Below are 17,926 nucleotides of genomic sequence, written 5' to 3'. Positions count from 1 at the left end.
AAGGTTGAAGGTGATTTAATTACTTTAAGAACTAGTTTCTTAAAACAAAGTAAAATATGTAGTAATAGTGGTGAGTCATCAAGGGAGAAAATGACCTAGAGCAATTTGGTAAATATATAGGAATATCAAGGTAATACAACGTAATAAAATTTCAAATTAAGATTGAGAAAGACAAAAACTCAAGTCGTGGAGGTGGAATTAATTTTGAGGAAAGGCAATTAAACTAGAGAAGGTAAATGGGAATATAAATATTGACAAGCAATGGCAAACAATAGCAGCAGAAAAATATTTACAAAGGTGTACTTTTAGCGACAAAGGGAATTACAAGATAAACTGAAAAAGGAAAAGGCAGTGAAATGATAGAAATATAGATTAATTGCTTTACCTAAATATTTGTTAGGATGCAAACAAGACTCACATGACAATTGAAGAGGAGTTCAAAACATTGCTGAAGGTTATTGAGAAAGTAAATATAAAGCCCATGTTTTCTCATCCATTCATATTGAAAGGAATTAGGAAGTGGCATTATTATGAAAGCTTATCAAAACAGAACAAGGAATTTAGTGCCAGAGGATTGGCAGACAGCGAACATGAATTCTACATTTAAATGGAAATAGAATATTTCCAAGGAAGTATAAACTAATTAGGTCAACATCAGTGCTGGAAAGACAATAGGGTACTTACTCAAAAGTAGCAGCAAAATACAGAGAAACTGGAGATATAACAAACAACAATCAGCACAGATTTCAAAAGACAAGGGCATGCTTGATTAAATGTGTCAAATTATTTCAAGTAGTAATAGAAAGATTTGCCAAGCAAATGCAGTTGAGTAGTAGTTTTGGATTTTCAAATGGCTTTTGATAAATTGCCACATAATAGACAAGGAACAAATGGTTAAGGGACAAGTCGATGAATGGACTACAAGTTGTCTACAAAATAGAGCAAAAAGGGGGTTAGGAGTAGTTGCCAGAAAAAAGCATTGATGAGACTTACTAACAAACTATTGAGCACTATTACATAAATGATTTTAACTAAGGAGCTGAAGTTCTACATTTGTGGAATGGGCATATAATCGGAAAATGAATTGCAATATACACTTTATTATGAGGTAATACATTTTGTTAGGAAAATAAAAGGTACACATATCTGTCAAAAGCAATTCTAATACAGTGTGGAGTAAAGATATCTAATTTTAAAAACTCACGAATGATAAACAACAAACTTCTTTTCTGTTAGCTGTGCATTCCAAATGTTCAGAGTACTGAGAGGCCAGAATATTACCTTTTGTTGTTAATGGTTTCACTTTTGATTTTTCTTTTGCGTTCCTCATCTTGCCGCTTTTCAATGATGGTTTAGTAACAGTGTTTGAAGTCTCTGCAAAGTATTATATAATTATTTGAGAAATTACAAACCAACAATATTATTGTTGAAAACCACATTACTAAGATCCAAATTGATTGTAACATGGGACAAGTCAGATCTCAGACTGAAACCTTACTTGATAGATAATAAGTTTTATGTTTGAAATTTGGTTACCAAGGTGGTCAGTCATTGAACATATTCACAAACAACATAAGATAAAAATAAAAAAAGTTAGAACATAAAACAGAAGTGTCTGGAGAAGGATTCAATGGAGGTAAATTAAAACAAAAAACTGGAAATACTGGAAATCTAAAACAAAACCAGAAATTACTGGAGAATCACAGCAGGTGCTGTGATATGTGTGGATAGAAAGCAGAGTTAATGTTTTGGGTCCAGTGACCTTTCATCAGAACCTTTCATATATATATTTCAGAAAGATTTTGATATAAACAGCAAGAAGAAAGATTCAACCCTAATGCTAGCATTGAGCTTTTCAGATACTCAACCACAGATAAGTATTCGTCACTTTAAGATTTCTTACTCAACACTATCTGTATATTCTCAGTTCTCTCCCAGAGATACTTAAAAACAGATTTACTCACTGACACTTTTCAGCACTTATCTTTCGACTATGGAAACAACTTAAGACTCCTTTTCAGCAGTGATGACTTGAAGATTTCTTTTAGTATGGAGACTACCACAAAGCAAAAGTCAGCCCTTCCACTGATAATGACTTATCTTCTTCAGAACTCCAACTGCTAGTGAGCCCTGATCATTTGTTTCTGTACATCATAAAATTCAACCTTGTTAACTCTCCATTGAGCTGATCACATCATTTAGCCTTGCATGATTTTTCAGAAAGGTTGTCTTGAGTTCACCATTTCAAATTACTTTCTGTCCCTTTCTTTAAAAAAAAACATTTTCACAGAACTGAAATCTAAAGTCTATTTCACTTTCACTTTTGAAGTCAAGTTCTCAACATATTACAAACTTTCATCACAACTTGCATCCTCACAAAAAAAGTATCTGAAAGAAGTATTTTTATTTTCTATAAAAATGTCCTTCGAGAGCTAATTATATCTTATTTCGATACACTGATGTATGAAGAGAGACAAGATTGGTTACGACTATAATCACTGAAGTTGAGAAGAATGGTGCCCGCTGGGGCTGGGTGGGGGGGGGGGGGGGGAGGTGGTGCGCTATCTCAGAGGCCTATAAAATTCTAACAGGACTATACATGGTCAGTTCAGAAAGGATCTTTCCAATGAATGAACTAGGGGTCACAGTTTAAGGATACAAGGTAGGACATTGAGGACTGAAATGAGGAGAAATTCCTTTAGTCTGTGGAATTGTCTGCCACTGAAAGCAGATAAGGCCAAAACACTATATGTTCTCAACATTAAATATAGTTCTTAGGACTGCAGGGGTCAAAGCATATGTGGAACAATTAACTGAGTTGGATGATGAGAGACAGCGCCAGAGACCGGTTCAATTCCCGCCTCAGGCGTCTGTCTGTGTGAAGTTTGCACATTCTTCCAGTGTCTGCGCGGGTTTCCTCCGGGTTCTCCAGTTTCCTCTCACAGTCCAAAACATGTACAGGTTAGGTGAATTAGCCATGCTAAATTGTCCGTAGTATTAGGTGAAGGGGTAAATGTAGGGGAATGGGTCTGGGTGGGTTGCGCTTTGGAGGGTCAGTGTGGACTTGTTGGGCCGAAGGGCCTGTTTCCACACTGTGACTAATCTAAGATCTAAGATGATCATATTGAATAGTGGAGCAGACTCCAAGGGCCAAATGGCATATTCCTACTTTTATTTTCTATGATTCGATGAATCTTTCCAACTATTCTCTTTGGCCTACTGAAATAGCTTAAGACCTGTTTGAAGCTCTAGTGGTCTGGAGATTTCTTTTCAGCTCTGACACTCTTAAGATTTCTTTCTAAGTCTCTCAGTCTGGAAATGTCCCCATAATAAACTCTGCCCTTATGCTGGAATGACATCTCTTCCTCAGAGCTTAACCTGCTTGTGGCCCCTAATCATCCACTTCTCTTGAGTCATAGTCACAGTCATAGAGATGTACAGCGTGGAAACAGACCCTTCAGTCTAACCTATCCATGCCGACCAGATATCCCAACCCAATCTAGCCCCACTTGTCAGCACCTGGCCCATATCCCTCCAAACCCTTCCTATTCAAATACCCAACCAAATGCCTCTTAAATGTTGCAATTGTATAAGACTCCACCACATCATCTGGCAGCTCATTCCATACACGTACCACCCTCTGCATGAAAAAGTTGCCCCGTTGGTATCTTTCATATCTTTCCCTTCCCACCCTAAACCTATGCCCTCTAGTTCTGGACTCCCCCAACCCAGGGAAAAGACTTTGCCTATTCATGCCCCTCATAATTTTGTAAGCCTCTATAAGGTCACCCCTCAGCCTCCAACGCTCTAGGGAAAACAGCCCTAGCCTGTTCAGCCTCTCCCTATAGCTCAAATCCTCCAATCCTGGCAACATCCTTGTAAATCTTTTCTGAACCCTTTCAAGTTTCACAACATCTTTCCAATAGGAAGGAGATCAGAATTGCACGCAATATTCCAACAGTGGCCTAACCAACGTCCTGTACAGACGCAACATGACCTCCCAACTCCTGTACTCAATACTCTGACCAATAAAGGAAAGCATACCAAACATCTTCTTCACTATCTTATCTACCTGCAACTCCACTTTCAAGGAGCTATGAACCTGCACTCCAAGGTCTTTTTGTTCAGCAACACTCCCTAGGACCTTACCATTAAGTGTAAAAGTCCTGCTAAGATTTGCTTTCCCAAAATGCAGCACCTCGCCTTTATCTGAATTAAACTCCATCTGTCACTTCTCAACCCATTGGCCCATCTGGTCAAGATCTTGTTGTAATCTGAGGTAACCATCTTCCTTGTCCATTTCACCTCCAATTTTGGTGTCATCTGTAAGCTTACTAACTGTATCTCTTATGCTCGCATCCAAATGATTTATGTAAATGACAAAAGTAGAGGACCCAACACCGATCCTTGTGGCACTCCACTGGTCACAGGCCTCCAGTCTGAAAAACAACCCTCCACCACCACCCTCTGCCTTCTACCTTTGAGCCAGTTCTGTATCCAAATGGCTAGTTCTCCCTGTGAGATCTAACCTTGCTAATCAGTCTCCCATGGGGAACCTTGTCGAATGCCTTACTGAAGTCCATATAGATCACATCTACTGCTCTGCCCTCATCAATCCCCTTTGTTACTTCTTCAAAAAACTTAATCAAGTTTGTGAGACATGATTTCTCATGCACAAGGCCATGTTGACTATCCCTAATCAGTCCTTGCTTTTCCAAATACATGTACATCCTGTCCCTCAGGATTCCCTCCAACAACTCGCTCACCACTGACATCAGGCTCACTGGTCTATAGTTCCCTGGCTTGTCCTTACAACCCTTCATAAACAGTAGCACAACATTAGCCAACATCCAGTCTTCCAGCACCTCACCTGTGACTATCGATGATACAAATATCTCAGCAAGAGGCCCAGCAATCACTTCTCGAGCTTCCCACAGAGTTCTCAGGTACACCTGATCAGGTCCTGGGGATTTATCCACCTTTACCCGTTTCAAGACATCCAGCACTTCCCCCTCTGTAATATGGACATTCTGCAAGATGTCACCATCTATTTCTCTACAGTCTGTATCTTCCATATCCTTTTCCACAGTAAATACTGATGCAAAATACTCATTTAGTATCTCCCCCATTTTCTGCGGCTCCACACAAAGGCTGCCTTGCTGATCTTTGAGGGGCCCTATTCTCTCCCTAGTTACCCTTTTGTCCTTAATATATTTGTAAAAACTCTTTGGATTCTCCCTAATTCTATTTGCCAAAGCTATCTCATGTTCCCTTTTTGCCCTCATGATTTCCCTCTTAAGTATACTCCAACTTTCTTTATACTCTTCTAAGGATTCACTCGATCTATCCTGTTTATACCTTACATATGTTTCCTTTTCTTTCTTAACCAAACCCTCAATTTCTTTAGTCATCCAGCATTCCCTATACCTACCAGCCTTTCCTTCCACCCTGACAGGAATATACTTTCTCTGGATTCTCGTTATCTCATTTCTGAAGGCTTTCCATTTTCCAGCCATCCCTTTACCTGTGAACATCTGCCCCCAATCAGCTTTCAAAAGTTCTTGCCTAATACCATCAAAATTAGCCTTTCTCCAATTTAGAACTTCAACTTTCAGATCTAGTCTATCCTTTTCCATCATTATTTTAAATCTAATGGAATTATGGTCGCTGGCCCCGAAGTCCTCCCCCACTGACACCTTAGTCACCTGCCCTGCCTTATTTCCCAAGAGTAGGTCAAGTTTTGCACCTTCTCTAGTAGGTACATCTACATACTGGATCAGTAAATTGCCTTGTACACACTTAACAAATTCCTCTTCATCTAAACCTTTAACACTATGGCAGTCCCAGTCTACGTTTGGAAAGTTAAAATCCCCTACCATAACCACCCTATTATTCTTACAGATAGTTGAGATCTCCTTACAAATTACCTTCTCAATTTCCCTCTGACTATTAGGGGGTCTATAATACAATCCCAATAAGGTGATCATCCCTTTCTTATTTCTCAGTTCCACCCAAATAAATTCCCTGTGTGTGTTTCCGGGAATATCCTCCCTCAGCACAGCTGTAATGCTATTCCTTATCAAAAATGCTACCCCCCCCCCCTCTCTTGCCTCCCTTTCTATCCTTCTAGATTACCGCGCACAATTTTGTAAACGTTCAGCAATTAACTCACCAAGTAGCTGATCAAGTTAATTGGCTTAAATCACATGCTTTCTTGGAAAGGCTGTTTTGAGTATACTGTTCCAAATCACATTCTTCCACTTTCTTAACAAAAACTAGTTACCTTCACAGAAGGGGATACTAAAATCTCTGCTTCCTTCACTTTCGATTCAAAATTTGCAAATAATAATATATTACAAACTACCATTGTAAAATCCAGTTGCTTTACAGTTACTTTAGCATTCATTAATCAACAGTGACATGAGCTAACCATGTTAAAAAAATTGTACAGCTAAGAAACATTGATAATTTCAATCATCTGATAAGTGTGCTACTGGCTGATATCATTTAAGAATTGAATGGAGATTATCCCAAGACTTAATATCAAAAGGTCAAAATTCTAATGAGGGGTGTCAATTTTCAGGACAATTTTCTTAGTTTTGTCAATTTTAAGTAATTCAAGCTAACATTTGAATTTAGAATGAAACATTACCGTTCCTTGTCCTGGTTAGGGTTGAACAAGGGAATGGAACTTTTTCTTCTACATGTAATGACAGCATTAAGCACTTCCTGAAAATTTATTTATAGCCTAGGTAAGATGAAATACTGAGTTTCTTCCTTGGCAACATGGCTAAAGCCCAGGCTTTTAGTTGCACTCTTACTCCACAATGATATTTTCATTTCCATTTCTGAAACACATGCTTCAAGAAAGGCTGCCATATTGATGGCAATTTCAGTACTTTGCTATCTCAGCAGAGATACTTATTAGAAATTTGGACTTATTCTCCCCCTCAATGCTTTGGTATATTTATATAATAAGTATAACATTGAATGGGATTCATGGCTAAATTCCCAAGACATGTTCCTGGCAGGCAAGATATATTACAGTACAGATTCATAAATGTACTCCTTATATTATGACCTACTTACTTGTTCCAGAGTCATAAAAGACAGTGCTCCAATTTCTTTTCCCTCCATTCCACTTACCTTTACTTTTTAATTTATTTCTTCCTTCCTTGCCATGCAACTGATCAGGAGCGTGTTCTGTAGTAAACAACATGAGTGTAATAAGCAAACTGCAAATCTGCAACCGTGCAAGAAAGCTTTTAAATTAAAAGTGATTTCTGGGGGACCTATGTGTCTAATTATTTATGGGGAGATGGACATTGTGGAAGGGATCTTAGCAGTTCGGTAAACTATACAGGCACATAATTGGGCAGTCGAGATGATAGAACTGGAAAAATTTAAAAGGAATTCTCCATTTTTGCCAACAGCCAGCCAGACTTAGAAGCTCCCTGTCAATCAGGTTGGAAAGCTGCCTCAGCTAAAAGGCCTCAGCGAGGCAACAAAGAGGGAGAGGGAGAGATTGTGAACATAAAGTTCAGAGAGATGTTTGGCTTGGGGGAGATAGTGGGTGCAAAACCGGACATGTGATCATGGAAGCAAGATTGGGAGAGTCAGAGGGTACGGGTGGATAATTACATTGGAAGGGAGATCCACTGATCAGGAGAGGAGTGGCTATGATTTTACAGAGGGGAAAGCTTTCTCTTTCCCCTAACTCTCAGGTCCAGGAAACTTCAGTTGCTAAATCCAGCCCCTCTTCAGCTTCATGGGGTAGAATTTAAGCCCTTTCTGAAGCAGATTTAAAAACTGGGCCATTCAATCAGGTGGATGGGGCCTCAGCCACCTTCCTACCCCTGCTCTGATCAAATCTAGGGGAGAAGGTTCATGCATGGCCTTCCTGCCCCCAACAGCAGTTGAAACCTTTAAGTGAGCAAATGTTACAGGCTTAAGGATTTCATCCAATCTCTGCTGATATTCAACCAGTGAGACAATTTGCCATGCAGAATGCCCGAGGGACAGGCCAGTGAGAATGGTTTGGGAAGGTCCCTCACTTGACACAATTAGCACCTGCGAAGAGGGCATGAGGCCATTGAGATCTGCCCTCTGCCATTGCTGCCAACTCTCCTCAGTTCTTCTCCTACAATCCCCACCCTGCAAATGCCATCCCACCTTTACTTCTCTCAGCCATGTGCATTGTCCACTGCAGTCATCATCCTCATCAATGGTGCCTTTGATTTGATTGGCTAGCCTCTCTCAGGATTTCCACTGCTTGACTCCTTGATCCCAGCAAAGACCTGCTACCAGCCACATTATGCAATGAACTTCCCACAAAGATGGCTACAAATGGCCCTTGTTTGGTCTCCAGCTGGTGAGCGAGACCCCCAGCATTCAAATTAAATATTACTTTTCTTTTGTTTTCTGAGCAATGGGACATCTAGCATGCAGTCAGTAAACTAAAAACTTTAAAAATAAAGGCACATAAAATATTTAAAACCTGTGTCCACCACTTGAGAGCAAGTTATGTGCTCACCCCAATCCAGCTCTTAAAGCAGTCAATATGTTGTCTGTGCTCCTGGTTTTCTTAGTTTCAAAACCGCACACATTAACCCATCAGTCCCCGTCCCACTCAGCTCCCATTAATTCTAAACTTGTCGAAAAAGAAAGGGTTCCGGATAAGAGACATTCACTGCCTTCTTATAAACTACCCTGTTGTAAGATCTACCCAAACAATGACAACAAATAATGTGATCAAAAACAATCCAAATGAATGGCGTTTATTTGGAAGCACTAGCTTTTGGAGCACTGCTCCTACAACACCTGATGAAGGAGCAGTGCTCCGGAAGCGAGTGCTTCCAAATAAACTTGTTGGACTATAGCTTAGTGTTGTGTGATTTTTAAACTTGTACATCCCAGTCCAACACTGGCAACTCTAAATCACAAATGATTGGCAATATTCTCCAAATGAGACGCCTGATGTTTCAGATCTGCTATCCTTACTTGGTCAGACCTATGTGGGACTCCTGACCCACAGAAACGATTCAGCAAATTACTCAATTCGGGATCCCAATAAACGCTGGCCTTTCCAGTGACACTCATCCCATAGGAGAATAAAGAATAAATAAAATCTCTCGTTTAAAAGTTCAGTGAAACACTGTCCATCACCATACCTGGTTTATGAGGAATGTTAGGTTTTGGTGATGAGCTGCTAGTAGAATGGTCACGTGCACTGTCAGAAGCTGACTGGCCACCTGAAACAGTTATTGGAGAATGTGATCAGAAATCAACTCATAAATTATTCTAAAAGATCAGCGAATGCTGGCTATTCATGTCCACACAGACTTGCATTTATATCAAAAATGTCCCATGCGCTTCATTTGTGGGAATTGGAGATGAGGAGGCTACTAAATTTTAGTAACTTCATTATAAGCAAATAGTCTATATTTAGTGATGCTTCAGATGTTTTTAATGAGTGCACATATACTTTAATGCAAATTTTAGAGCTTAGAAATTAATCACTTTGTTATAAACAAAATACCAAATAAGTCAAATGTAAAGGAAAAGTTCAACTTACAAAAGATGTACTTTGATACTTTTAAATTGTTTGCACACTTTGAGCAAACCAAACTAAGACTAAGCTTTGATACTGTGACTACAAGTTATTCGGGTTGGAGGAGCTTTGTAAACAGCAGAAGCACCAGCAGAGGTGACTGGGTTGGATGATCTATTTCTGTGCTGCTAGTTCTATCTCCTGCTAAATTACTTGGAGATCCTTGCCCTTACTACTCTCTAAGTAAAGAATCTACCTCTGACATCTGTCCTACATCTATCCCCCTCAGTTGAAAGCTCTGTTCTGTCGTGCTAACTATCCTCATTTGAGGAAAAAGGCTCTCACTGTCCACCCTATCTAATTCTCTGACCATCTTGTACGTCTCAATTAAGTCACCCCTTAACCTTCTTTTCTCTAATGCCTCAAGTCCCTCAGCATTTCCTTGTAAGCCTTCCCTCCATACCAAGGAACATCCTGGTAAATCTCTTCTGAACTCTTTCCAATGCTTTCAGGTCCTTCCTATAATGTGGCGACTAGAACTGTATGCAATGCTCCAAATGTAGCTGCACAAGAGTTTTGAAAAGCTGCTACATGACCTCATGGCTCTGAAACTCAATTACTCTACCAGTATAAGCTAACACACCGTACACCTTCTTAACAACACTATCAACCTCGGTGGCAATGTTCAGAGATCTATGCACATGGACACAGAGATCTCTCTGTCCATCTACACTGCCAGGAATTTTACCATGAGCCCAGTACTCTGTATTCCTGTTACTCCTTCCAAAGTGAATCACCTCACACTTATCCGCATTGAAACCTCTCTGCCCATCTCTGCATCTTCTCAATGTCCCTTTGTAACCTGTAACATCTTCCTGTAGTGTCCACAACTCCACCGACTTTAATGTCATCCATAAATTTACTAACCTATCCTTCTACGCCTTTATCCAGGTCATTTATAAAAATGACAAACAGCAATGACCCCAATGACCCCAAAACAGATCCTTGTGGTACACCATTAGTATCTTAACTCCAGGATGAACATTTCCCATCATCCACCAGCCCCTGTCTTCTTTCAGCTAGCTAATGTCTGATCCAAACTGCTAAATCACCCTCAATCCCATGCCTCTGAATTTTGTGCAATAGCCTACTGTAGGGAACCTTATCAAACGCTTTACTGAAATCCATATACATCACATCAGCCGCTTTACCCTCATTCACCTGCTTGGTCACCTTCTCAAAAGAACTCTGAGGTTTGTGAGGCATGACCTACTCTTCACAAAACCAGGTTGACTATCCCTAATCAACTTATTCCTTTCTAGATGATTATAAATCCTCTTTTTTATCATCCATTCCAAAACTTTTACCCACAACTGAAGTAAGGCTCTCTGGTTTACTTTGAAACACTCACAGGAGTGCCTTTCTTGAGTCTTTACATCGCTCGTTGATGTTTTGGACTCTAGCATCACCACAGGCCAAGGGCCACGGTGATACTGGTGTTATATGAAGCTCAGGTATTGGTGATCCTCCATTAGTCTGAAGTCAGACTGATCGTGGTGTAGGTGTATCGGCACCCCCGTTCTTAATTTTTTTTTGGTGGGGATTGGCCAATCCTTGTCTCTGGTGGAGCCGGCTAGGGTAGTTTGCTCACTTATAACAAATCGAGTGTCAGTGATAACGTGAGTCTGGATGTCTTTGTGGCGAATGTTTTGAATCTTTCAATGCCGAGGAATTTCCTGAGGCCGTTACTCAGGCCCAGCCACTTGCCTCGTGCACCCATCGTGAAGCTGAAGTGCTTGGGTTCCGAGCATCCCGTCAATTCCGTTATCTCAGCGTCAAGGTGTTTATATTTTTCGCTTTTCTCACGTCATGCCATTTCCAGTGTTTTACTGTCATTCTTGTACCACACCATGACACCTACTACCATGATCTTTTGATCTTTCTTGAATATAAGATCAGGTTTCCACAGTGAGCCATCTTTTGCAAATAATCTGGGCTCCACGTACGATGTCCAGCCATACTTACTGACATGGTTTTGCAGCTGGTCTGTGATATTATGGCATTTTATCAGAGCGTTTTTGACAAATGGGCAGCATGATGAGATGTGCAAGATGGTCTCAACTGTCGTCTCATACCTTCGGCAAATTTTGTTTCTATTTGGACTTCCCCGAGATAGGATGGTTCTTGTCGGGTATAGATTATACCACAGGAGCAAGCTGTTTATAAACAGAGAGGATTTCTGTTGAATTGCAACTTTTAGCCATGAATTAGAGATCTTGCCATCTCTAAACTACTAGATGCCTGCCCCTTGGCATTCCAGCTTTCGCCACTTTTCAAATTCCAATTGTCTCCATCCTGCATATGTGTTGGGTGGTTTCTGTCCTGGCGTCTGCCTCCTGGAGTGCTGGCATGATGGCTTGGATGTGGGTCATCGGGTCCATTTCCTCTTCACCGCCATTTTGGCTGCTAGGTAAGAAATCTTCAATTTCTTTAAGGACTTTGAGCTTGCTCAGTTCCACAATGGTGTCTGTGTTGCATTCTCCTTTATACTGAAAGGAGACCCGAATTACCACATCACTGGACATCTCAATCGCGGATGGAATTTGCACCTCCAGATTTGGAACACTTAGACTGCCATTCCTGTTGCTGGCATACAGGACTATGTCAGCGGTATGATGTGGAAGGTGGAAGAATTCTTTTGCGGCATTATGGATGATCTGGTCCAGTTTTATGAGAGTACACTGAGATGCTTCGGATAGGATCAGATGGAAATACAGTTCGTGGGTAACACGTGTTTTAAGGATTTCTAGCCATTGCCTTGGTTGGAGAGATGCTGCCTATACTCCTTTGACCCAGATCTTAAGCTTCTCCTCCCACTCCCCTTCTGCCACACCTGCCCACAGATCGATATGGGCACCCAGGTACTTCTCTACGTCACCTGGGGATATCTAGTCTATGGATTCATTTCGCAGCTTCCAGTTTGCGAAGTGATCGTATAAGAAGGTCTTCCTTTTAAATGTAAAGTAGAATCCCTTCGTCTTTGTGATGTTAATACTGAGAGCTGTATGGTCACAGTATGACTGGAGCAGCTTCAGATCCCTAACCATTCTAGTGTGGGAGTCCCTCAGAAGGACAATGTCATCCACGAAGGCCAAAGTCGAGCAGTTGGCTCTTCTGACGCCCAGGGGCATGGCAACCCTGAGTTGGCCTTCTCCAGAGAACATACAGAGGATTCAGAGCGATGTTCAATAAAATTGGTGAGAGCGGGTCGCCCTGCTTTACGCCCCTCTCAATGTTTATTGGGGTGGGACAGTTACCGTTCCCTTCCACCATGGCTGTGTTGCCAGTGGAGAGATCTTTGATCAGACCTACAAAGGCTTTGGGGAGTTGTGCACTTTGTAAAGCTTTCAGTAGTAGCTTGTGCCCAACTGAGTCAAACACTTTTGCCAGATCGACAAAGACAACTGCAAAGTCCTTGTGGTTATGCTTTGCTCCCTTAATGATGTTTTTGAGGATGACAATGTTTTCATTGCATCTAGGAGTGGCTGCTAAGAACCCTTTTACCTGGTGTTAATTTTGACTGTTTCATTGAGGCGTTTTGCCATTATTTCCGTTAACAGTCATAACAGCGTCAGACCAATAGTCATTGGTTGCCAATTGTCAATCTTTTTCAGGTGGACTTTATCCTCGCACTTAGGAATCGTTCAACTCTTTTCCAGTGATTTGGGTATCGTGCTTGATCTGAGCCACAGGGAGAAGAGGCGGGGTAGACAGGTTTCCTCCTCCTCGTGGATTGATCGTATGTCCTTCAGCTTCAGGCCGTCTGGTCCAGTTGCACTGGGCTCGTCTATACCCTTGATGGCTGACTCCACCTCTTCTACCCCTATGGGTTTCATCAAGGATCCGTCGTCTACTTTCCTGGTACATGGGGCACACTTACTGATGTTTGATTTCTGGTTTGGCATCGACAGTTTCACACGGAAACATGCCTCCAATTCCTCTTTTGAGAGAGGACAAGGGATGAAGTCGGTGCCTCCATGATCTCGTGAGTTAGTTGGTGCCAGTTGGTTTTGTAGAGCTGCTGTGTCGCTCTAAACAGCGCTTTACATGCTGCCCATCTTTTCTTAGCCCCGGTATTATTACCGGTCTTTTTGTATTTTTTGGCCTGGTGTTTTTGAGGCTTCTTTTGTTTTTTCTGTCTCTCCCTACTATTCATTACTAGGTCGGTTATACTTTCCATCGGTCCTACCCCTAGGGCAAGAGTGTCCGGGTCGTTCCTCGCACTCAAAAGCTCCTCAGCTTGTGTTAGCTGGTCGTCTATGTCCCTATGCTTAGGGATTGATGCCAGTGTTCTTTGGCAGTCTCTTTGGCCCAGATTTTGATCATCAGAATTTTCCTGGGCATTCTCCACTTCTGAATCGTGCGAGTCATTAGTTAAGGTTGACTCATTTGGGGGTTTGGACCTCCGTCGGGGTGTTTGCAAGGATTCTGCGCTTGTCTGAGATTTGCTTGAGTATTTTCATTTTATGGATGCTGGCAATCGATTTACTTATGAATTTGGATCCTGCAAATCTCACTTCTGGTTCCCTCAGGAGTGCCACCTCCTCCTGTGACCATATGCGATCACTTCTCCCTGGTTTGCCCTTGACCTTGGGTGCAGTTTTAAGGCGTTTTTCATTCCGTAGATGTTGATGCCTCTCGTGTTGACCAGCTGAGTTGTAAACTGTTGGTCACACGCGCTGCATGCAAAGTTCCCCGTTGAGGGGGTGTTCTTGCCTTTGCATTTTGGGTAATGGCAGGAGATTGCGTGATACTCTCCTACTTTGTTGCAGCATGAACATGTTGTTTGGATGTTCTTGACATTGTGCACCTTAGTCATATCGGTCTTAAACAGGATCACCGTGAGGAAGAGGGTGTTGCAATCCTTATAAAACAGCCCGTCGATGGGGTAGTGGATAATTACCTCTGGGACAGATATTCTGTCATATACTGGCTCGAAAGCAACTCCTTCCATGAAGGCAGTTGTCCCAGTTGTCATATCACCAGTCTCAGTTACGGTCTCTTTCGCCATATAGTCTGTGCCCTCTATCAAATTTTGATAACTCTTGTCGTAGAAGGTCTGGGAAGCTATGCTTATCCCGTCTGGAGGGTGGGCCGCCCTCACGGTCCCTTTTCCAATGTTATTTAAGTCATCCATTACTGAGCGAGCCGGCTCCCTGGGAGGGGTGGCTGGGCTCAGCTCCACGTAAGGCAGGAGGCATCGTCTCAAGGTTGCTGTCTCAGTTTAAATCGAGATGGACCTTGTTGCCGGTTTTGTTAAGTAGGCATATGTACAACTTGATGATTTAACACAGCTCGCAGTTGTGGATGAGGCTGTGGGGAGGTTGTTCATCTGGGACACTTCCCAGCCAGACTGCTCCATTGAAAATGGAAACCTCATGGTTTTTTGAAAGCAGATCTGCGTGGACCACAGCTGTCTCGTACTTTTTCTCTTCGTTTTGTCACTCAGTAGCCAGGGCTACTGAGCTTACCAGCGGGACCAACAAGGAGATACGACACCAACTATGCGCCAAAATACGTCAAAACATCATAGTTACCAGGGTTATCTCTACTTCCCTTCTTGAACAAGGAGACAACATTTGCTATCCTCCAGTCTTCTGGAACTATTCTGTTGATAATGATGACATAAAGATCAAAGCCAAAGACTCTGCAATCTCCTCTCTGGCTTCCCAGGATAAATTCCAACCAGTCCAGGGGTCTTAAGTACTTTCACACTTTCCAGAATTGCTAACATCTCTTCCTTATGAACGTTAATCCCGTCTAGTCTAATAGTCTGTATGTCAGCATTCTCCTCAACAATATTGTATTTATACAGGAAAATGACAATGAAAAATATTCATTTAGCACCTCTCCTATCTCTTTGGACTCCACAAACAACTTCCCACTATGTCCTTGACAGACCTAATCCTACTCTCATCATTCTTTTATTCCTGACATAACCATAGAAAGCTTTAGGGTTTTCCTTGATCCTATCCACCAAAGACTTCTCATGTCTCCTCCTGGCTCTTCTTAGCTCTCTCTTTTGGTTCTTCCTGGCTAACTTGTAACTCTTAAGCTCCCTAACTGAGCCATCACATCTAATCTTTACATAAGCCTCCTTCTTCCTCTTGACAAGAGATTCAACTTCTTTAGCAAACCAAGGTTCCTTCACTCGACCACTTCCTCCCCGCCTAACAGGTACATACTTATCAGGGACATGCAGTAGCTGTTCCTTGAATACGCTCTACATTTCAATCATGCCCATCCCATGCAGTTTCCTTCCCCATCCTATGCATCCTAAATCTTACCTAATTACATCATAATTGCCTTTTGTCCAGCAAAAGTCTTGCCCTGTGTATATACCTATCCCTTTCCATCGCTAAAATAAACTTAACTGAATTATGGTCACTATCACCAAAGTGCTCAGCTAGCTCCAAACCTAACACCTGTCCTGGTTCACTGCCCTTTACCAAATCCAACGTGACCTCGCCCCTTGTTGGCCTATCTACATACTGTGTCAGGAAACCCTCCTGCACACATTGGACAAAATCTAACCCATCTAAGGTACTTGAATGATAGCGTTTCCAGTCATTGGATGTAGGTTTGCTCACTGAACTGGAAGGTTGGTTTTCAGCTGTTTCGTCATCATACTAGGTAACATTCTCAGTGAGTCTCTGGATGAAGCACTGGTGGTGTAGCCCACTTTCTCTTTATGTTTGGGTTTCCTTGGATTGGTGATGTCATTTCCTAAGGTGATGTCATTTCCTGAGGTGATATTATTTCCTGTTCTTTTTCTAAAGGGGTGGTAAATGAGATCCATGTCAATATGTTTGTTGATAGAGTTTCGGTTGGAATGTCATGCTTCTAGGAATTCTCGTGCGAGTCTCTGTTTGGCTTGTCCTAGGATGATGATGAAATGGTTGAAAATGAACCTTGCAGCTCAGCGAGCAAACCTACATCCAGAACCTCAAATCTGATCTACAAATCATCTCAAAACTCATTTCCAGTCAATATTAGGAAAGTTAAAGACCCCATAACAACTAGCCTGTTACTTTCACTCCTATCTAGATTCATCTTTGCAATCTTTTCCTCTACATCTCTGGAACTTTTCGGATGCCTATAGAAAACTCCTAACAGGGTGACTTCTCCTTTCCTGTTTCTAAACATAGAGTTAATGCATCATAGGTCTATGATAGAGTGCAAAGAGAAGTGGTTCCGTGTATCATCATCCCATTTGTCGAGTTTAAAAAAAGAAATAATAATGAGGCAAATAAAGAAACAACAAAAAAAGAAAAGTCTCAATGGCAACAGCAGAAGCATTACCAATAACTGCTGGGGGGCAGTGCCTATATCCTGACAATATTAAACTGAAGAAGGGCTCATGCCCGAAACGTCGATTCTCCTGCTCCTTGGATGCTGCCTGACCTGCTGCGCTTTTCCAGCAACACATTTTCAGCTCTGATCTCCAGCATCTGCAGTCCTCACTTTCTCCTAATATTTAATTCACTGTCAAGAGTGGAAAACTAAAGGCACAAAGGATGGTCATCTCAATGGACAATCAACTAGGTTTCCCAAGAAAATCCCATTATTAATAGCATCTCTCAAGGTTACTGTTATACAGGCCAGTTAGACTATGAGTTTGAACATGAAGTCTTCCATGGACTTCATATTTCCATGGACTAGATATTTCAACTGGATCACATACCCTACAATCTTATCTCCTGCACTTCAAGTGCAGCATTAGTCATGCAATGGGGTTAGATATTGTTGCCAAATCTCAAGCTTAAATCTTCATCCTACTGTTCTCAATGAAGACATTGGGATTCTTGACACGCCCAAACTGATTTACATGAGTCTATGCAGAATAGGCTCTAGTTCATTCATGATTCTAAAGGGATTTGCATTTGCAGTCTCCACCTTAATTTCTTAATTCCACACTCACAGCAGGGAAGCCTGTGTCATTGATGGGTCTACAATATTGTCTAGCCTATGATGCAAACAAAAATGGACCCCCACTCCAAGCACATGATCATAGCTCCGCAGATATTAGGTAACAAAAACTGCAAATAAGACTAAATAGACAATAGTGTTACCCCATCAATAAAGAGATTTACAGGTGATGTGTGCAAACTTTTGTCATATTGTATATTATGCAGAAATATACCAATTAGCAAATAAACCTGAAACATAAACTTAATGATATGCAATCATTGAAAATTCAGATCACTTGGTTTCTGTGATAATATAGTTGTTACTTTAAATGCTTCAATTCAAAGTTAAATTCCATTTTATCCTTGGTAAAATGTTCACATACTTCAATGCTGCAAACCCACTATT

The 17,926-nt window shown here is 41.4% G+C and overlaps 1 protein-coding gene across 1 annotated transcript in view; it reads right to left on the bottom strand.

Annotated features, from left to right (window-relative positions):
• The window catches only part of abi3bpb (ABI family, member 3 (NESH) binding protein b), a 330,661-nt gene that overhangs the window by 194,052 nt on the left and 118,683 nt on the right, over positions 1–17,926 (bottom strand). Inside the window, exons 9-11 of the mRNA XM_072585416.1 lie at positions 9,171–9,251; positions 7,147–7,203; positions 1,282–1,374 (exon numbers count right to left, since the gene is read on the bottom strand). Coding sequence (XP_072441517.1) covers positions 1,282–1,374; positions 7,147–7,203; positions 9,171–9,251 — 231 coding nt within the window. The remainder of the gene's footprint in view (positions 1–1,281; positions 1,375–7,146; positions 7,204–9,170; positions 9,252–17,926) is intronic.

Source organism: Chiloscyllium punctatum, chromosome 15 (assembly GCF_047496795.1).
Source record: "Chiloscyllium punctatum isolate Juve2018m chromosome 15, sChiPun1.3, whole genome shotgun sequence".
Lineage (NCBI taxonomy): Eukaryota > Metazoa > Chordata > Chondrichthyes > Orectolobiformes > Hemiscylliidae > Chiloscyllium > Chiloscyllium punctatum.
Note: the sequence above shows the minus strand (reverse complement) of the source record. Positions and strands in the feature narration are given on the sequence as shown.